The sequence below is a fragment of the Anoplophora glabripennis genome, unplaced genomic scaffold, assembly GCF_000390285.2.
Source record: "Anoplophora glabripennis isolate ALB-LARVAE unplaced genomic scaffold, Agla_2.0 scaffold305, whole genome shotgun sequence".
NCBI classification, from domain to species: domain Eukaryota; kingdom Metazoa; phylum Arthropoda; class Insecta; order Coleoptera; family Cerambycidae; genus Anoplophora; species Anoplophora glabripennis.
Window position 1 is genome coordinate 491,293 of NW_019416395.1, and position 22,302 is coordinate 513,594.

General features: G+C 32.2%; 2 protein-coding genes across 2 annotated transcripts in view; one reads left to right on the forward strand and one right to left on the reverse strand.

The window, feature by feature from the left end:
- Positions 1-302: 302 nt before the first annotated feature.
- Positions 303-2,893, forward strand: LOC108909191 (putative malate dehydrogenase 1B). The gene is made up of 7 exons (XM_023454417.1): positions 303-437; positions 535-738; positions 880-1,192; positions 1,255-1,609; positions 2,243-2,363; positions 2,489-2,618; positions 2,676-2,893. The coding sequence occupies exons 1-7, from the start codon at positions 303-305 to the stop codon at positions 2,891-2,893; spliced, it is 1,476 nt and encodes a 491-aa protein (XP_023310185.1).
- A 2,620-nt stretch (positions 2,894-5,513) lies between these two features.
- Positions 5,514-22,302, reverse strand: part of LOC108909193 (ras-related and estrogen-regulated growth inhibitor-like) — a 45,525-nt gene continuing 28,736 nt past the window's right edge. Inside the window, exon 3 of the mRNA XM_018713438.1 lies at positions 5,514-7,169. Coding sequence (XP_018568954.1) covers positions 6,911-7,169 — 259 coding nt within the window. The 3' untranslated portion in view covers positions 5,514-6,910. The remainder of the gene's footprint in view (positions 7,170-22,302) is intronic.

The following is a 22,302-nucleotide window of genomic DNA, read 5'->3' on the forward strand; positions in this document are numbered from 1 at the left end:
TTAGAAATCTACCCATTTATACGGAACATTTCTAATCTGTTGCAGCTTCTTATTGGTAGGTGTCTCATATTCTCAACTTACAAATTTAAATAAGAGGTCTACACAGAGGCTGTTCTGTTTCTGTTAAAAGGACATAATGGCAATTATAAAGCAATATTGACTATATAAACAAGAAATTATGTCTTGAAATAAATTCTAAAAACATATTTTTGGGATACAATTTATATAAATTACTGAAGTAGTCGATCTTGTCAACTGTTTTGTTGACATGACAGTTACAGGTCTATGAATAATAACAAAATATGCCATATTTCATAATAAATGGGTACGCAGGTTGCCCCAATTTTGGTCATGCCATTATTGTGGCTCAATACTTATCAGAACGTTTACCAAATTTTGAATTTAAAAAAGTTGAGGTAGCACCTACTGAATGGGGAGTAAGTAACATGTGTTTCATTTATTTATTTTTTCAAAAACTCGAAACTTGAAAAGAAAAAACAGCAAGTGTATATCTATTTCTTTGTTTCCTTCTAGGATCATGTTATGGATATTAATAAATGTAGTAATTGGTACCTAACTAAAAGTCCTGTTATATGGAAAGAAATTCACCAATGGGGAAGTAAAAGATATTTACTAGGTGGATTAGGAGAATTTTGGGAATACGTTTACTGTTATTATGGTTTAGAATCTATAATTCCAAAAGCTGATTTAAGGAATCTTGCTGCCAACAATCTTAAGGTAATACCCTTGCTTACATGTATTTATGAACAAGAGTAATAATTATAATTTACTAATATGCCAAAAACTCATTCACATATTTTTTTATTAAACAAAATCAAGTTGAAAGGATGTTTTGTTTGTTAGTTTTATGAAGAAAAGGTGCGCGGTGTCGCTGAACGATTAAAATACACTCGTATTATTAGTATAATAGGAGCCACCAGTTTGGTAACAACCTTGCTGCTAAAGGAATTGTTCGAAGTGCCCAATTTGAAAAAGAGAGATGGCATTATAGTGAGGTTGTTCGACGAAAACCATAATGATGAACGCAAATACAGTATGATGGAAGATATGGCCATTTACTACAATTCTTTGAGTATTTTTGGTAGAGACCAAATTGTTTTTATTGTGAATAATCTGGAAGAGTTGCTGGATAATTGTGATTTGCTGATAATCGTTGAGGATTTTAGACCAAGTAAGGAAGTTCCTGTAACTTAAAAAAATTTGATTGAGGTATTACTTATTAAATTGTTTTAGATAATCAGAGCCAATATGAAGTAACACTAAAAAGGTGCTTTGCTAAAATGAATTACCTCTCTGAAGCAGTTAACTCCAGTAAACACCGTAGTCTAAGAATTATATTCTCAGGTCAGGGACCGCTATGTTTTTTGGCGACCTGTTTGGTGGAATTCTGTACTACTGTGAGGCCTTCGGATATAGTGGTGTTGGCGGCCGACGAAGGTCTTTCTTACATAAGTGTTTTGTCTGAGAAAACTGGCATTCCCGTCTCTAAAATATCCGCCCCTCCAGTTTGGGGCTTCATCGGAATACATTCGTTTGTCGATGAGGCGCAGACTGTATTTAAGGCTGACGTATACCGACCCAATCTGAGGTAAAATCTAGAAATTTATCTGATTGGAAGAACCAATATGCCAAGACGTCGGCAGTCAATAGTTCATTAAATGACTATATTTTTGAGACTTATGTAAAATTTTTGCACAGAAGGTACCTAACCTGCCATACTATTAAGATCTCTTGTCTTTGCCACCCCTACTGCGGACTATTTTGTTGATCTGTGCATCTCGCTTTCAAAATGAGTTTGGTCAAAGTGTACTTGATATATAAATTAAATTACATTGCAAAAAATCTGAGTATAGACAACCAATTATACGACAAGCATGTAGTGGCGGTAGCCTTACAACTTTACATTACGTTAATGTTTTGTTGTTATTATTAATGTTACTAAAAACAACGAAAGAACTTATATTTTCATGGTATTTTAAGTTTTTAATTATTAACAATTAATTAAAACGCATTTGTGTTTAGTTGTTGATTAAAACTATCCATAAGACGTAAATATAAGTTGATTAATTATTCCATCAGCAGATCATATTTAAACGAAATTATTCCGGTGTCCAGCCAAGTGAAAAAGCGCCCAGAGCTGCACGAAATACGGTTTGGAATACACTGATGAAGATATATGAAGTTGTTAATGCCCTCTTTTACCATTACGTTATTTTTACAGATCTTTAACTGCTCCTCACGGGTCAACTTTGCCTTTGGGTACCATAAAATCGGAGCTAAGGTTAATGTCTTACCTGATTACCGACCACGATGAAGTTGTGAGAACGGTCGAGGAGAGAAAAGTATGTTTATTTGCCAAGTCTTGCGATTAGATTGTTATTTTTCTTTTAAATAATCTACTAGGTATTTAATTAAGCAATTATATCTAGTAATAATATTTTTTATAGCAGGTTTACGTTTATTTCAGAAAAAAATTACCAAACTTCAGGAACGTCCGACTATTTTCCGTAAAATCAGGTCCGTAATCAGTTTATTGAAACTATGGTATGCCGAGCAGCCTTCTGACGATATAATATCCTTAGGAGTGTGTTCTGACGGTAAAACTAACTTTTTAGTAGACGATAAAATTAAAAATTTGAAAGACAATATTTTAGGCTCTTTTGATATACCCGCAGGAATGGTGTTTGCTCAGCCGGCAAAGTTAGACTCAAGATTTAGATGGTTACCTTTCGCGGAATATCCACTCATGGATGATTTTACTAGGGCCAAAATTAAGGAGTGTAAAGAGTCTTCTTCCCGATTTTTGGAGCAATCTCATTTATTGCACCACATGTGCAAAGACTCTGAAGATATTTCTTCCAATCCGCATTGACTAATGAATGTTGATTATTTATTGCAAATGTTTTTAAATAAAAATATTGTTTATTATATTTTTTATTATTACAACTGCGGGACATGGTCTGACAATTGTCTGACAAGTCATTGTACGTTAGATCAGGCGAAACTGGTTCATTTCATCCCAAAAACAGGAATGTGGGAAGACCGAAAGTAATTGATGCCGAAGACACAGAAACCAGCACAAGACGTGAAGGTGCAGCCATGGATGTAAGCAAACCTTTGGGATCCAGAATAATATGGAAAGAAAAGTTGTATCCATATCATTTTACCCCAGTCCAGCAACTTTTACCACAGGACTTTCCTGCAAGGCTCCAATTTTGTCAGTTTTTTAGAGGATCCAATAATGTTGTACAACAAAATTTTATTTACTATTGAAGCCACATTCATTCGAAGCGGTGTGTTTAACTGGCGCGCAATATCCATACCTATGCGATGGAAAATCTGCATGCCCTCCAAGAACACCATTTTCACCATAAATTTTCAATAAACGTTGGTGTGGCGTCCTTGGGGATTGTATTGTGGCACCGTTTGAACTGTCACCTAGACTTGACGGAGCAACATATCTCAGTTTTTTGAGAAATGATTTACAAATTCTTTTAGAAGATGTACCTTTATCTTTGAGACGTGACTTTTGGTACATACATGATGGTGCCCCAGCACATTACACCCTAGATTCCCTAGAAGTTAGGAATTATCTAGATGAAGTTTATCTTCATTGGTGAATTGGTAGAGGTAGTGTACACATATGGCCAGCACGTTGTCCCGATCTAAATCCCCTAGATTTTTACTTTTGGGGCTACTTAAAATCACTTTTTTATAAAAACAAAAACAATTTCCAGGAATTGTGTCAAGAAACTGTAGAGAGAGTTAATTTATCAGGGACCAACAAAACTCTTTTTTTTAAGGTACCTAAGACGGAACTTGAATAAAAGGGTTAGACAATGTATTATAATAAATGGTGAACACTTTCAACATTTATTGTAATTTGTTGCTGTTTTGTTTCCAAAATTATTGTAGATCAATTTAAAAAAAATATTGCTCTTTCAACTTTAAGTCAATTAGGATTAATAATAAGAATTTTTTACATTTCCTTTTACTTAATTAACTTGCAAGCAATTGCCTCGTAAATGTCTTAATAAAAATAATTATTTCGATCATTTACATTTTATTTTCCAATAAAGTATCTACAACAGATACACTTAACATCCACTAAGATTGAAGATCGTGAGAATACATAATGATTGCGTTTGCATCACTTTGTGACATACAGTTTTTTGATTTAATCATCTCAGTGAAAAAATAACGTTTAATTCGAAAATTGAATGCCATGTCTTTATTTTTGCTCGAGAATGTACATACAGGGTGCACAAAAAAGTTATAGCCATATTAATGAACTAATGTCATCATCTAGCGGCGATGGTGAAATTGATACCATTTTCGTATTTCACGACACCAAATTTCATCGAAATCCGTTGAACAGCTTTCAAGATATTTCAAAAAATAATTGGAAATGAAACATCCTGTAGAACGAAAAAGAGTAACATGTTGCTAAAACATGTTGGATCCAAACGTTTTATTTTGATTTTTACATTGACAATTTATTAATGAATTAATTCATGAAGTAGTTTCATCAAGAAATTTGACAAGTGTAATCCACCAAATCTGCTGTCAAATAATTTCATGAATTTATTCATCAAGTTCTTGACGAATTAAAGCATGTTCTAATTTTCGTCAATTTCTTCGTGAAGTTCGGAAGCACCAACCCAACAGATTTCCAGTCTCAGATCAGTAATGAGGTTATGTTATTGGAATATGTAAATAATTTTGTGGCGTCGCGTCGTACTAATTTTGCATTGTTTTTACTGATTTGTTACTTACAAACACTAATATTTATATAATGTGTCAAAACGGTACCGCTACAGTATCACAACAATTATGAGTGAAAAGGTGACATTTTTGAAATTTATTTGCTTTGATGCGTCAAAAAACTTGACAAAGTCTGTAGCAGTGTAAAACCACACTGTTTACCAATAAATTCGTGAATTAATTCATGAAGAACTTCGTCAATTTATTCACCAATAAATTGTCAATGTAAAACAGCTATTAGCTAATGTCCAATTAATTATGGGACACCCCGTAGATTAGGAAGTACGGCGTACAGATGTCGCGTCTATTTCCTATGAAATATATTGACAGCATCATGACTAATATCCATACTATTAGGATCTCAGAAGAATGAGGAAGTAAGATGTAAATATGTTCAAACTTATCGCACCGATATTGGGAGCACATAAAATGTAGGAGGTATTTTACTCGTGAAATTACTCAGTTATCATCAGCAAGTAGCTTTTTGTTATTGCTGTAAACACATGATTATTCAATTTTGAAGAACTAGTATTAGGAGTACATGATATATTTGAACTTTCTGTTACTTTACTTGTTATAACTGTTAGGTATTTAATCCGATATTTCTACTTCTTGTTATGGTAAAATGACTTGCCTTTGAAGATATATCGATGGAGTTAATAAGAAAAAATATATATTGAAATCATTTATTTGAAAAATAATTATATGATAATATAATAATAGGGCACTTACACAATACAAATATAGAGTAAATTATTTTCTAAAGAATACAAAAATATTTCTACAAATTCGATTTAATGAGATCAATATTGATGCAATATGTTATATATTGATGGATTTCATATTCTTAATCATCTTTGCAGATTGAATATTTACAAATTTTACATTTTACTATAAAACTAGTGTTTATTTACAATCTCTATATACAGGTGATAAAAAATATTGCATATTTCATTTTGTCGAAACTTTGAAACATTTATACAGAACGTCAGAAATTTGAGTGCCTTAATTGAAGGGGTCAAAATAAATAAGAATATTTAACATGGGTTATACAATTAACAGAGAAAAATAAACTGAATTATGATAGGTAGAATAAATATAATATAGAAGGAGAGTAAAGGTAATAATAATAATATTTCCTGACCTTTATTTAATTGACTGTTGGACATTTTAAATCATTTAAATCATCAAAATTCATTTATATAACTGTTAAGAACTCGCGATATGGTATCGCAATCGATCAGATATCTGTATAATTCGTTAATAGGTATAAACTTAGTGAAGCAATGCTTCTTTTGCTTCCAAGGGAGCAAACTCTTGTTAAAATAGAATCACTAAAACTTATGACATCCCGTATAAGTCAAAGGTTTTGAAACTTGGTCCCATACAGTTCCAGAATACCACAAAAGCTATAGTACTGTTTTTATCTCTATTTACATTACAAAATAGTAGAGGAATAAAACTTTAATGTCAGAAAAAAAACTTCAGTTGACAAAGAGTTATGTCTGCCTAGTCAGTTCAACACATCAAATTAAGTACTTTTTGATAAAACTAGATTTTCAAACAAAGGTAAAATGTTTGTTCTGATCTGTAAGTATTGGCTTTATTGGCACTGAAAGAAGTTAGGTAAAACAAAAAATGAGCAAAAGAAGATAGAAACCAGTTTTAAGTCTCTTTCAATTAATGTAAATTAATTCAATAACAATTATCTCTTTGCACATATCACATGTGTGATTAAAATCTTCAACTTATGGATAACTGGTGAATATTTAAATTAACTTGATATTTTTATTGTCTCAGTTATCACCGGACAGTATACGCTTCAGTTGCTATAAAATGCAGGCAATTTATCCTCTAAAAAGAAACAAGCCCTCTTTAATTAAGGGTGACCAAATGTTGCTCAGATACCGAAAGTGCTAAGAAACGGAAACTTACGATATCCAATTTCTATGAATCTAAACATTACTCTAGACCTAGAGTTACAAAATCATGGAAAAGATTCAGTCTTCTTAAAAGCATAGCAACTCGCACGATCCTACTGCGAATGGTAAAATGTTGCTATCACATTTTCATATAGGCAACTCGGGTCAAGACTTAATAAATATAACTTCACAGTGTCGAGTTCTTATATACTAAGGGATGGCCTCTTCTTGCGGTCCCCCTTGGAGTTCTTGCCGAAGATGTTGCCCAGAACCTTCGAGACGCTGTTGACTCCCAACTTTCTGCGGATGGGCAGGGCTTTCAGCAGCTGGACTGATCTCGCCTCGCGGAGGAGAGACTGGAAGGCCAGGGATACTCCCGCGAAATTTTCCGCGGCGCTAACTTCGTAAAATTGGCAGCCGTACTGGAGGGATAGCTCTTGGCCGTCGTCCACGCAGATTTGCCTAAAAAATAAAGATATTTTAATGATATAAAGAGACAGAAAATCTAGAATGAATTTCGAACAATTCGATGTATCAAAAGTTACGGAAAGAGTGAAAATTATTTTCTAAAGTATCATGTGGGATCGGAATACTTCTCTGTAAATTAGTGTGCATATTTCCTAGTCTAAATTTAAATAAAATATGATTAACTAGGCCAATGACCTCTGACACTGACCTAATTTAGCTGAACATTTCTACAGTCACTACTACAAGTAGGCGGAAAGTTAAATCAGGTACTTTTATTTTTTCATATTCCGCCCCTTCATCAGCAGAATAGAGTCGTAGAGAAATTTTAATTTATGCTAAAGTTATTTATTAATATTTTTCCACAACCAAATGGTCAACAGTACACAGTTTAAATTTAAGCGGAATTGATCCTGATCGAAAGCTTACGAAGTGCAACGGAGGCTAGCCCCTCTACGCAAGCCGTACGAATTGAGCCAAGTCACAGCAAATCGAGCTGTGTGGTCCTTATGTATAAGATATTTAAGGTCTGTAGAATGACTGAATATGTCGTCATCGCTTCATTTTGTTACGTTTATGTATAAAAAAGTGTACATGAATTCTCCTGTAGAATTACGTTGTTATGAAGTTTTATAGTTACCAATATTTTGTATTTTAGTAATTAGAATTATGGTAACCTATAAAGGACAGAAATCAAGTCAAAATATACAGGGTGTTAGAAGTTTGACTATCTTAATTTTAACAGACGATAGAATACATTAAAATAAACAAAAATACCTTATATGACATGGGTCCTAAACTCAACCATTTTCGTGAAAAAAAAAATCAAAATCTCCAACTTGATGTACAAAAGTTCGATTAATTGAGGAATATTGACATAACTGCGTGCATAGAATACCATAAAATACAATGTTTATCACTTCTCTGAACTTCTTTATGCTTAAATCTAAAAAATTAGCGTTGTAATAAATTTAAAATTCAATAAAATTCATATCGAGCAATGTGACAACGGCGTGGCGGATAACACGAGGTACTAAACTGTCCAGCAACCAGCAATACGCAAATCTGTTGGTATCTGAAATTGGACCGTGTCTGAGTGTTTTTTGCGTACCACTATTTCCTTTTCTTGAGGTGTTTTCCAGCGAGTGCGCGAATTGGATTCGAAGGTATCGTGCGTGCGTGCATCGAAAATAGTGGTGGACATTTTGAGCATATGTTGTAGTTTGTTTTGTGCGTTTAAAAATTACTGAATTTTGCTTTTTGATAAGTATCTAAATTATTTTTAATACGTAGACATTCATAATTACTAAAATTCGAGTTAAAATTTAACCATAACACTATATTCGTACTACAAAATCGATACACGTTATTTTATTTATTTAGAAACTGGAAAACAATTGTCTTGAAATTTACTAAATGTTTCACAATAATAGTTGTTTACATTTTTTCCGTAGAACAAGTCTGCCGCGTGCACACGTGGCTGCGTAGCGTTAAGCTCTGTTGTCACCTTGTGATGAAACTCCCCAATATTCCTCGCTGTATTTTGAAAACTGTCAATCTTACGTCCCTGTAATATACAACTTCTTTGTTTATTTATCTGCTGAAGTAATGACAGTCAAACTTTTTACACCCTATATACTATTTGTAGTCGTCATTTCTTTGGTAATTTGATAGAAAATGGCTGTTCTCAGCAAAGTTTGAAGAGTAAACTTTTTAATTAAATATTAAGAATTTGCCTTCAAAACTTGAAAAAACCAATGGCGTAACCAATTTTTCCTCAATAAACTTTTTCTATAATTAATTGAGAACTAATTTTATTATTGGAACAAACTTATAGAACATACTGTATAATTTTATCTAAAATTTCGTTTGTGGAAACAACCTATTGGGGATTTGATGTTTAATTGTTATGCAAAATGATCAAGGGCAAGCATCATAATATATTTATTTGTGTGACCAATTTTGCAAAATTGATTAAGTTCCAGTCATCCCAGTTTTGGCTTCTGCCGGGTGTCTTGAATGAAGTTGATGACCGTGTAATTAAAAATCCACGATTTCATCTTACTTTCTTCATCATACTGACACAAAGCAGCATCGTTGTAAAAAAACTGTCACGTACCGTTAGATGTCTAAAGCGAAATTTAAGAAAATAACACGATCATGGACTACAACAGCCAAATACATCCACTTATTTATGGAAACACATTGCATTCAGTTTAGTTTGTGAAGGGCAACGAACTCGTGTAGCGAAAAATTATGTAGGCTTTTGAAATAATCCTCTTACACGAGTCGACTAGAGAGATCTTTGTCTTTGATGTAAAAAAAATTGAGTGAATTAATAAAAGTAAACCCTTATTTGGATATTAGGCTCCTAAAATGGTAAAATATTTGCATATTACATCAAACTGTTTAGAATATTTTTAAATAACATCTCCTAATGTCCATTTGTCTTAGTGCTTGATTGCGGTCGACATGAAAGAAGGAAAAGATATGTCTGCTCATTAAAACCGTTAACTGACGAAATTCCTGACTGATTCAACCAAAGTTATGAACATTTAAAGTGGAGACTGTCTATAAAAAAAGAGCTTCCGTGAAATTCGGTAGGAAACACGGTGAAACGCTTAAAAAAATTACACTCACAGCTTCACATAATTAATAATTATTAATACTTAGTTGTAGACTTTATTCGACATATTTATAACTTTGTTTCCACTGGAGTTAAGGCAATAAAAGCTTATTATGTATGCAAATGACTTAAAAACGCAATGAAGGTGCTAATTTCATACATTCTTTCATATTTTGTATGCGGGTTGTTTCAACAAAAGTTTATGTATGCAAATACCCCTACAGCTTTAAAGTAAATTGGACTATAATAATTTGGGGTCTTTTTCTCTATCTCTGTTTTATATATTTCCGTCAAATTATTTACAAACTATTTACTTAAACAACTGTCGGCAATAAATGGAGTCGTTCAGCATTTTCATGTTTAGAAAGTATACCATAATTACCACATCGTTAGTTAATGCACATAAAATAATTTCTCCCTTAAAATAATAATTAATGAAAACGGATCACGGCAGAAAGAACGGAAGCCATTTTGTGACGTCATACCACTCGTTATCGGGTTTGGTCGAGTCCCAAATACATCACTGATATCTCTAGCTATGAAAGCAAACAAAAACGAAGAAATTTAAACCATCAAACCCAATTAAAAAAGAAACGTTAAGTTTTGATAACTATAAAGGCTTGACTTTTTGAAATTTCAAGTACCATTGTAGGTAGATCTTGCCGTAAAAGGGGATATGTGCCAATATGTAAATTACTCAGAAGAGACAAATAAGTTTTTGTTGAAGTTAGATTTTTTTGATATAATTTGCCGAATATGACAATATGTCCAAAAAATCATTTATAATCTAATTTACGATTTAAGCGTTTTTCTGCACATACAATTATTAGATACATGTACTTATAAAATAATATTTAAGATAAACAGTTGCAACAAATACTAAGGGCAAAAAACAACATATGGTTCTTGCACTAGTCTACAGTACAGGATAAGTGATTTTATCTTATATTTAGGTTTCACTTAAATTGATAGATTCCATATCTGCACCTGACGAAAAGAGAACATTTCTAACCAATGCCTGCAGAAAGCTTTTCTCGTTATAAAAATAACTTTTGACTGATCCTTTTCGCACAAGTTGATTGATTTTTTTACAGATACCCAAATATAATAAACAAAGGAAACAAACTAAAATCATATCATCTAGCAGGCGGGTCGATCCAGTCGGGTGGTATGACGTCACATTATTTATCACAGTTAATAAACGTTACTGACCTGATGTAATACTCTAACCACTAACACAATAGTGCCTCAACTGATTTCGAATCATATTTATTATATTTTAATTACACTTGTCTATGTGGAATTTAAGCAGATTCAATTAATTAAAGCAAATTTCCATGAATATTAAGAAAGCTAATGGACCTTTGGCACATACAAAAATGATTGATTTATTAATATTAACTCCATAGGTACCCTTTATTTTTCATTAAAACTTTTCACATCTCCTTAATTTTTCTGTCTTACGACACCACTTCCTTAAAAAATGAAAAACCAGTGAAGAGTTCCTTAATTTTAAAATCGTGATGGCCTAGTTGCTGCCACAGTGGGTTAACAACCTGGAAATGTATGTCTAAAATATACCGAATATGACATTAGGGTACTAGAAACCTTCTTAAAATATAAACCAGCAAATTATAGTCGACTGACAGCAAAAACCTTGACGTTCGACCCAAGACGCATATGCTGTATCCAGTGGCGTGTTGTCCATTAGACAAAATGGGTAAGGTCATATAAGATTAATAATTTATTTCTGTCATTTGGGGGATGCCCCAAAATTTCGAAAAAAGTCGCGTAATTTCATTGCTGTCAAGGCTTAGCAAGAAATAGAGTTTCGGAGGGTTGGGACAGGGTAGAATTATTTTAGATTTTGAGTGGTTAAAAAAATGTTTGAGTCGGCAAAATAAAAATTTTCACACAGTTTTTAATAGGATGTAGAATTCGTTGAAATATGTCATTTTATCAAAAATCACCGAAGTATATAAAAGGTGCAAAATATAAAAGTATATAAAAGAAGCACACGTTTACGAAAACAATGAACTTGTAAACATTCAATTTACAGGGAATATCGACAAAGTGCAGCCGCTGCATCTTGTCGGTCCCATCAGTACAACCATAGGAGCACTTATCTATCTTGCAACCATTACAAAAGGCGAAATTACTTATCCATTTTTATGAGGTTTACAGCTACATCCTACAGCATTAAAAAAATGCCTCAACATTGGTAACACCCCGAACAACGCGCCACTGGCGGTACCCTTCATAAGGCAGACACGATCTACGATAAATTAGATTACATTTTATAATCAATTATATAATAGACACGTCCACGTATATTATTAAATTATTACGTTCCTGACAGGTGATTTAATGATAGGCACCAAAGCGATCTGGAAAAATAAACACCAATTATACGTTTATGGGTTTGGGCTACACGTATAATTATCCACTAATAATGCATAACGATTTTAATGGGAGAGATTTCTAGGATGCCATGCCATCGGGAGAATGTCGTGAATGTAGAATTCCAAAAACGAAACCGTGTCTGCGAGTCCGTATACCATTTTTAGAAGGCTTAAAAGTAGGCTTCGGATAGTTGCGTGTTGCAAAAAGTGACGTCGTTTAATTAAGCAATGTAGTAACAAATGAGCAAATTCTTGCGCCAGATGTATTTCGGCACATTTGAGAGAGTTTTTCCTAGTTACTTATTAAAAGCAGATAAGCTATGAGACCCCCATTTTCAGGAAAATTTAATGGTATAGTTGTTACGATCTCAATTGGAACGGCATAAAATCATTTAACTCATAAATTGTACGGAATCCATAGACGTCCAGAAAAATTTAGCCCTGTCTCGTCTAGATATTCCGAGCTATATTACCATATAATTACCATACGATTGTCAAGTTTTTATGTTTAATGTCGCATTGTAATAAAGCATGTAAAATATCTAAAGATTTATAATTATAATCAGGATAATCGCTTAATTTATCTCGAATCATGTTTAAAGTAGGAACTTTATTTTCTTTATACATATTATAAATTGTGCGCCGCATTACATCTGGTAAAATCGTCAATTTTCTTTAATTTTGTATTTTTCCGCTTCCTCTTTGTACCGTGATAAATCCTTCATTAATTACGCGGTAAATTGTCGTTTTTGATATCTTAGTTAATTCGTTAATCCGTTTCCTAACTTGTTTATCACATTGTTCACTATTTTCAATTTTCTAACATTCATATATATATTTAATATAATACGTTGACTTTGTACGTGTAAATCTTTGTTTTTAAACTCTTGTTTCGATACTTTCGACAAAAACCGGTTCCACTCTTTGGGGAATTTCCAAAGTCATTTCGTTATCCTCCGCTTCAAAGAGTCTTCAGAGAGCCACGCTAAATTACTAGACAATTACATATAACATTTATTTTAATAACTATTACCCTTTACTGGTTACGATATGAACAAATAATAATATCAACTAATAAATAATAATACGTATTATACCAACAACATACCCCGCCAAGCAATGCTCTGCACTGCACTGGCAAAGCGGTAAAGCTAAGAGAACCCGTGTACCATACAAAAAAATTATTTACGACCTAGTGGACCAGTACAGGTTTGCTTTGATGACCAGCGCGCCGCCGTCAATTCTACATCAGGAGGACTACTTTACCAATACCGAACTCGCCGAGTTGCTATTCGAGTATAAATTACGAGACACATCATGGTCAAAGCATAGGAAGAAATTTCAGAAAAAGTGCATACGGTCCTGTGCTTTAAGATTTACAGATTCCAATTGACATTGTACAGTGGACCAGTTTCCAGTGTTGTGCAGAAGTGTAATTTCAAATCATTTTCGAACTGCCCTTTTTGTTTTTTTTTACAAAATTGTATTTTAAGAGTCCCCTGTACATTCAAAATTTCAAACAATAGAACACATTTCGTTTGTTCAGCTCCTCGTCCCCATTGATACAAAAAAATATAACAACTTTTTAAAATGTCGAAAAGTCATAGGTTCAGAAGCAATCAGTTTTTACAAAAACACTTTCATTGCAGTTCATTATTTCTCACTCCGTTAGTTTAAAATTTTAACAACATCTTCCCAAAAAAAAGGTTTAATGACCCTTTATACTTAACCGAAACGTACTTTTGGGAATAAAAATGTACTGTAAACAAGGAAATTTGTGAATTCATCCCATGGAAAATCGTTTGAATAAAACGACACCTAAAATTGGATTTCCTGCATCAAATAAATCTAATTAAATCTGCGATAGGTGATTTAAAGATTAATTATTTTATGATTTATTGTTCTGCGACACCATAACCAAAGTAATCATTAGATTTGTTGTTATTAACACTGCCAGGCATGAATGGGTGTAATAACACCGGCTCCGTTACGTGGACATTTATTCTTATTAGCTAATAGACATTAGATTTATAACTTATTACCAGGATAAAGTTTTTCCGGAGAATATTCTCAATTCTGCCTAATTGCAAGTCTAGCATAGCATTAAATGACGACTTATTATTCAGACGGGTCGTTAAATACAGAGTGGACCAAATTATAAGCCGAGTAATAGCATTTTATAACAAAATACTCCAAACGAAAGTAATAAACATTTAAACGTGAAATAGATAAGTATGATTCATATTACCAATGGGAATATAAAAAGAAATCTTCAACTCTCACAATCCTTTATTGTTAAATTAATTACATTCGACGACTAGTTTACACCTCTTAGTCAGGCGTTACAAAGCTAAAAATTTTTTTATATCATAACTCATGTCGAAAAATTAAAAAAAAAATTTACAGTTCAAAGAAACCAGACTAATCAAATAAACAGTAGATGATTTTCAAAGTAAGATTAATTATTTAATAAATTTTTTAATTTTGATTATTAATTAAGAAAATATTTAACATATTAGTTAAACAAAGGTATATGTATACTTACATATCAAAGGTACTAATTTTTGGAACAATTTATAATCTTCAAGGGATTCAAAGGATGATGTTTAAAGTTCCTTTGAAGATTAGAAATTGTTCCAAAAATTAGTACCTTTGATATGTAAGTATACACATACCTTTGTTTAACTAATATGTTTTAATTAAATATTTTCTTAATTAATAATCAAAATGAAAAAAATTATTAAGCAATCAATCTTATTTTGAAAATAATCTAATGTATGTTTAATGCTTACTTGCTTAGTCTGGTTTCTTTCAACTTTAAAATTTGTTAAAAATTTTTCGACAAGTTGAATTATTATAGAAAAAATTTTTTAGTCTTGTATGACCTGTAAATTTGGACCTCGAAACTAATCGTCGTATTTAATTAATTTTACAATAAAGGATTATGAGAGTTGAATACTTCTTTTTATATTCCCATTGGTAATGAATATTTTGAGCTAATTGACTAATAGACATTGTCGTTCATTGTTTGGAACCAAGTCACTTGACTACCAAAAAATCAAAAGTAAATATATGGACTCCGTTTATTTAATTTTGTAAGTAAGTCATATAAAATACTCTTAGTAAGTCATCTTAGATATCAAAAAATTTGTAACTGTTGCCGCGGCAGTGGTTTTACCATCGACTGGTTACAAAATACATAGTGTTCTACAAGCTATATGACAAACTTTGACAGATAGTAGCTGGGTTAATTTCAAACAATTTTTCTTATATGAATATAGTTCCGATTCATATTTGTTTAGAAGTTACAAGCATTAAAAAAAATATTGTTTCATATTTCAAAGTAGCTTTATAAATAAAAATGATAACAATAATTATTATTTGTGTAATTTTGTTTATTCATTTGATACTTAGTGTTTAAGTGCTAAATAAAAAATGCATTTATTTACAACTGAAGAATATGCAGATATTTTCTTTATGTATGGGTAATCCAATGGGAACGCTAGCCCGAGAATACCGACAAAGATATCTAAAAAGAAGTTTTTAGTCTTTAGTGCATTATTTCGTAGATTACGAGAAGGTAACCCCGCCCCAAAAAAGGCTATTCGTCCTACTGAAGTGAATGTAAATGAAGAAGATATGCTGTCATTGACAACTCTTCAATTAATGTTCGGTGTGCATAATCTTCATTTATCACCGAATTTTGTATGGCGTGTATCGAACAGAATGTTACATCATTTCATTGCCAAAATATACGTGTCGGAGTAGTAGGGCTAACTTGGGCGTTAATATCACTATTCGTGTCACTCATCTTCACGAAATAGTAAGTAATACCGTAAATGAAAATGGCTACGTTGAGTGACCCGTAAGTCCCTCCAAACCCAAGCTTACCATCATAAAACTCGGGAATAACATAACCGGCTTAATTCACAAATAACTATTTCTAAGTTTTATGGTCTAGGTACAATTTATAAAAGGGTATTCTCTGAGTAAAGAATTCTGGAATTTCCAAAGTCTGAAGGACTCGGCCTGTGAGAAAGACATCTCCGACATACAAGTATTACGTGCTGGAGATGCTCCTCAGTGATTAGAATTTTGTCGCTGGTTACTTCAATAACATGAATAAAATGATAGATTCATTTCGCTTTTCATGTGGTCTGATGAGCGTGTTTTACTAGGGACAGCATAAATAACATATCTGCACCTTACAAAATCTAAACGCAAGAAGAACAAGACGAAACAAGAAACGACTGACGTAACATGCTCAAAAAGAACCTACAAACGCAAAACGGTATAGAACTTTATTGGAAAACAACCTTTTTGATTTCATTGATGACGTAGGGCTTAATATCGTTCAAAATATGTGGTATCGGCACGGTGGTGCACCACCACATAGAGGGAGACAAGTAACAGCTCTGAATTTCTTCTCGCGAGTAGAAAAATTCTCTGACCTTTCGAATTTGGTTCACCCTATAGGAACAAACAGGATAATAATTTGTTTACACGACGCCAGCTTATTGCTTTCCAGATAATTGTTAATTAACTATCGCGGTGATTTGCATTGACAAGATGTATTGGCTGGAAATATTTGGAAAAATCCTGCCTACCGAGCGCCGTTTCACTTTCCAATTTGAAAAGTTGCCGCAACGACGGGTGTCGGTTTCTTGACTAATTTGCAATGCTCGCGTATGTGCATAATCATTCGATATAATTTAGCGGTATTCATCTTGTCATACCTTAAATAAATAACCGAGTTAATTCCTGAGATATTATTAAATAAAAGGGGTGTGATTTATCGCCGGATCCGCAAATGTGGGTTTGCTGGAGTCCCACACATGTAAAACGATAATTATTGTAATTTGTGTGTATGAAATCGCATTAGGTTGGATAAAAGACTTTAATTATTTGTGTGCTGCGGCAGGAAAATGTTTTGTGTCGATTCTGAATGTGTAATTCAAGTGTGCGGCTCGTATATCAAACAATGACAGATATTATTGTACTTAAAAGTAGGAACACTTTGAGAAACCAATGCAGTAGTACATACATAACATAATATGGCCTCATTACAAACAATGGCATGAATGATAGGTACGGTAGGAATATTTAACGCACTGTATCATTTAAATCTTCAAAACGATGGCCTTAGGTTATATTTTAAGGAGTCGCCTTCTAGATGCAATTGGAATGACTGATCTTTAATGAATGATGCTTACGGAAAGTCTTTAAGAGGGCTCTATAGCAAATAGAAAACCAGCAATACACTTTTATAGATTATATTACACAGTTTGTCTAAATATTAATTGATGCACAAATAACAGACATTCCTCTATTCTAATGCAGATTTTCTATAAAATGGAGTTAGTTTGAAACTCAAATAACTTTTTCGTGTAAAGAAATTTGTAATTTGCTGCTTTTGAAAAAGCGGCATCGTAAATTTTTCACGATTTTGAGGTGTGATCAAATCGAAAATGCTATCAATTTCTTTCTTAAAAAAATGAATAATGATTTTTAATTTTTGAGGGTCTTTTCTTACTAATAGTAAAAGACTGTAGAAAAGATCACATGACCAAAAATATAATATAAAAGAGCAGGATTTTTCGAGTACTATCTCATAAAAAAGAATTTTGGAAATCGGCCAACGCCATCCTAAATATGGAGGTGTTCCGACTTTAATGAAACACGCTTTATATCTACTAACATATTAAGATGCCAATGAAATGGTCAAATTTCTTAATTAAAACACTAAACCAACTGAATGTTACCTTCTTATCAATTAACCTTTAAACTTTTAAATCGCTCGGTATGGCTTGAGTTACGTCATTTGAAAGATAATTTAATTCTCTTTACAGTAATGTAAAGTTTTCTGGAAAATTTGGGAAAACAAAGGAGTTACAGCTATTTTTTCTTAAAAACCCACGTTTATTAAAAAATATAAACGAAAAAGTAACACAATTATGCGATTATACTTTGAATAAATTTATTTTAATAAATGTTCAAACTGTCTCCAACCTCAATTTGGCAATATTCTAACCTATAGTAGAACGAGACGTCACAAGGTTTATTAAAGTTTCTCTAGTAACTCTAGTTGCCATTTCTCAAATATTCTGTTCCTCAAGTCGTCTATATTTAATGACTTTGTTTTATATATATCATTTTTCAAGTGTCCCCAAAAGAAGTAATCTTGAGTTGATTACATAACATTTGTTCGCACTTTTGGCTGTTTAAGTTACCATCAATTGCAAACAAACCAATAATGATAGTACCAATAATACCAGCTCACGTATTTATTTTTTGAGGTCCCTGGGTGTGTTCTTCTCTCATCCATCGAGGATTTTGATCACTCCAGTACCTTGAATTGTGACAATTGACTAAACCATTAACTGTAAAAGAACATTCGTCGTGAAAACAAATATTAAATATAAAGTTTTGGCCATTTTTTGCCTTGATTGTTTCAGACTCAAGCCTTCGATCTTAATCATCTTCACTTAACTCATGCAGTTAATGTACTTTGTAAGGTTTAAAATTCGACAAATAGATGATCTACTACTTGCATCATATTCTCTAGCAGCCTTACGCATAGAAGTATGAGAAACACAAAACTCTGCAATACTTCAACAGCGTTATTGTCATTAGTCCTGATCGCAACTTGTCTTTCACGGTTCCAGTTTCTTCAAATCTGTGTATTGTTTTGCACAGTTAATTTTGATTCTGGCGTTCTGTTTGAAAACGTATCATTAAATAAATTAATCACTTGATCGAATGACCTTTTGAGATCGCCATATCCTCTCTTCATCAAAATTGTTACTCTTTCTCTTTCATTTAGAGCTATATTTAATTAAATACTTAATGAACAAATCTAATATTTTTTTGACAAAGTTACTTTATTATAAAATGACTAATGCGGTTCCCATCCAACAAACTTTATTTAATTAAATAACTTTTTGAATTGGGGTTTAAGTTGATTCAGTTAAACAATAGCTGTAACTCCTTTGGTTTCTAAAATTTCCCAGAAAACTTTACATTACTGTAAAGAGAATGAAATTATCTTTCAAAAGACGTATCACAGGTAAAAATGTGGTGAACATAAAATTTTGCGTAAGTAGAAAAAATTGCATTTAAAATTTTTTTCTTTCGTTATTTTTATATTTTGTTGCAAAATACAGGGTATCTTAAAAATAAGCGTCAAATATTTTAATCAGTCCAATATTTTTTCCAAAATTCTTGATTTTTAAGATTTTATAATTTTTTTGGTTACCTGTTCAGATAAGAATGAACAAAAGGAAGCACAAAAATGGGAACTAATTAGTGCTAGTAGTTGTTTAGACTAGCACAAAATTTTAAGGTAGCAAATCATTTCAAAAAATAGATACAAAAAATGGGCCTTTAGGAGAAAATTAGACAAAAGTTGTTACTTCTAATAAATTAAATACATATGTGGATAAAGTTTTGTACCTGTTTCGGGTCCTGTGTCACATTGAAAATAGATATTAGATATAAACGTTACCATTTCACTGTTATTTGATATTTAATTAAAGTGGCGTTGACAGTATCCTGGAAAATATCAAATATCTCCAAAACTAAACATGAAAGCAAGATATGCTGCTTTGACTACTCGTTCAAGTATGAACAAAAACTATCATCATATGCATTACCTAATCTATTTCAAATAGAGAAATATCAATTGCGAGCGTTAGAATGTATAAATTTTGGATTATAAATAACTTGATTTTTTTAAATGGAACCCTATGATAAATTTGACAGAAACAGTGTAAAATTGAATATTCTTTCGTAATTTTGATAAAGGTATGTTAGTATTTCTTAATTATAGCGGCGTTAAAAAATTAAGTATCACATAATAGTACTGTTTCCAATTCAAAATAGTAAGAATAATGCTTTCAATCCATATTTTGCAAATAAATGGATTGGATGAGGTTCATTAATTTGCTAGCTAGATCTTCCGATATAGCAAAACTTGATTTCCTTTATAATATTTTATTTAGTAAATAATTATTATCTATTAAAAGGCAAGCTTTTACATTACACCCGAAATTCTCTATAGAATTGATGAGAATTTTAGGAAAAGTTCCAATATAGGCTCAGCAAATGGTAAACATTTTAAAATATGAAAAATTTCGCTTAGTGCAACTTTTATTTGAAACAGTTTTTTGTATTATTATTATCAGAACAAAATACTAGCTATTTTCCTTTTATATGGTTTTTAATTAAAAAAAGTATATCGCTTTTAAAAAATACACTTTTCTAAAATTCCTTTTTTTTTTCTAAACTAAATTTAGACACAACTTTGGAGGCAACTTTAAGATTTGCTTCAATCAAGTCACTGATTAAATGTTCATTTTTATCTAAATAATAGAAGGAGGAAGTGAAAAAATATTACAAAACAGTAGACGCTAAAAGAAATCGTTTTCATAATCTTAAAATGACCTTCACCTCATACCGATTGGATTTTGGGAAGTAAAAAGACAACCAAATCCGATCTTCGGTAACACCCGAATGAGATTTACCTTATTTGACCACGCTTAGACCCAACTTTTATTCCAACGGCATTGAATGAATGAATATAAACATTAGGGCCGATTACGAAACCGTTATGGGATGGTAATTCAGTGGATCCCACGCGAACATGATGCATACTCGTCTATTACCCATAAAGTACCGCATTCACGCGATAGTAGTGGCCATCGTTTCATTAAATTAATTCTGTTATATCTATCATTCCACTTAATTTTCACTGGATTCCGGAGAATACAGATAAGCCAGGTTTGGGCATGCATCATTTAATTATGCTAATAACTCATATAAATGACGTATTTTGCAATTAAGGGGCTATTTATTTCGCCCAATATTCATAATACATCATAATGGTATTTTTCTACGCTTGTGATAAAGTCAAATTAATATCCTACAAAGATAAATACTTTGAATTTATAATGGATACAACTGCCTAAAAAAATTATTTACGGCCGAGATATACTGCTCGTGGTGCATCTAAAAATGTACATGGTGATTTATAATTTCCTTTATATTTCATTTGTTTGGCGGCCGATTACAGATTAAGTTGTGGACATATGGAAAAAAATCTCCCGGAACATACATACGTAGCTATAAATCGGTTGTTTATAGCTATTGCGTCGTTTTGTGCAGTCAGATATACATATACGTGATTTTACAAAAGTTTCAGTTTAACTACAATACCATAAATAATCTTTTGCTTCCTGCTATATTTTTTTTTATTGGTAGAGATTTTGAGAAAACTAGAATATTACGAAACCTCATTTTATTCACTGCAAAAAAGGTATCCTTTTGGTAAAAATGATTGAAATTTTTTACTAATTATAGGCGTATAGGAGTAATAAAAGATTTTGCTTCCTGATACCCAGTATACGGGGTGTTTAATCACGAACTCCATCGATGGATATCTGGGAAATCGCTCGAAGGATTTTTTTGAAATTGAAGTGGTGTGATACGGGCCCAGGGTCCTATTAAGATAAAATATTTTCAAGGTCATCGTACTTCCGGTTAAACCGGAAGTTGATACCAACTTTCTTATTTTAAATGGAACCCCCTATATATTATTGCTTATTTGAAAAGAGCATTTATTTTTAAGTTGAAAACATATAGCACACTCCATACTTGGGATTGACCGTTTCCGAGATATTTTGAGTTTTAGGCGAAATTGACAGATGCAGACTAATTTAGTTTTATCGGAAACACAGGTTTTTCCTGTTTTTATACAAGGTGGCCAAAAAAAATATGAAGTTCAGAAAATGTGGAAAACTCGAAATTTTTAAATGGACACCCTAAATTTTTTTTAACGTATTCACATTCTGCACTAAAATTGAGTGTAACTTTGTTAAAGTTTCCCTTTGCCTAAACCCAGTCGTTTTCATTTTATTTACGAATCAACATTTCCCTTTTCCTAAAATGGTGTTTCCATTTGTTTCGCACATTTTAGGTTGGCCGTGACAGGTAACTAACAATCGTCACGACAACTGTCATAGGTTTTTAACTGTCAAATTTATTTTAATAAATGTTCAAAATGCCTTCTTTCAACTTCTAAACATTTTTCACACCTTCGGAATAG

Coding starts and splice junctions, on each gene's coding strand:
- LOC108909191 (XM_023454417.1), top strand. CDS start 303: ATGCCATATTTCATAATAAATGGGTACGCAGGTTGCCCCAATTTTGGT. Junction 438..534: donor TAGCACCTACTGAATGGGGA/GTAAGTAACATG, acceptor GTTTCCTTCTAG/GATCATGTTATGGATATTAA. Junction 739..879: donor TTGCTGCCAACAATCTTAAG/GTAATACCCTTG, acceptor TATGAAGAAAAG/GTGCGCGGTGTCGCTGAACG.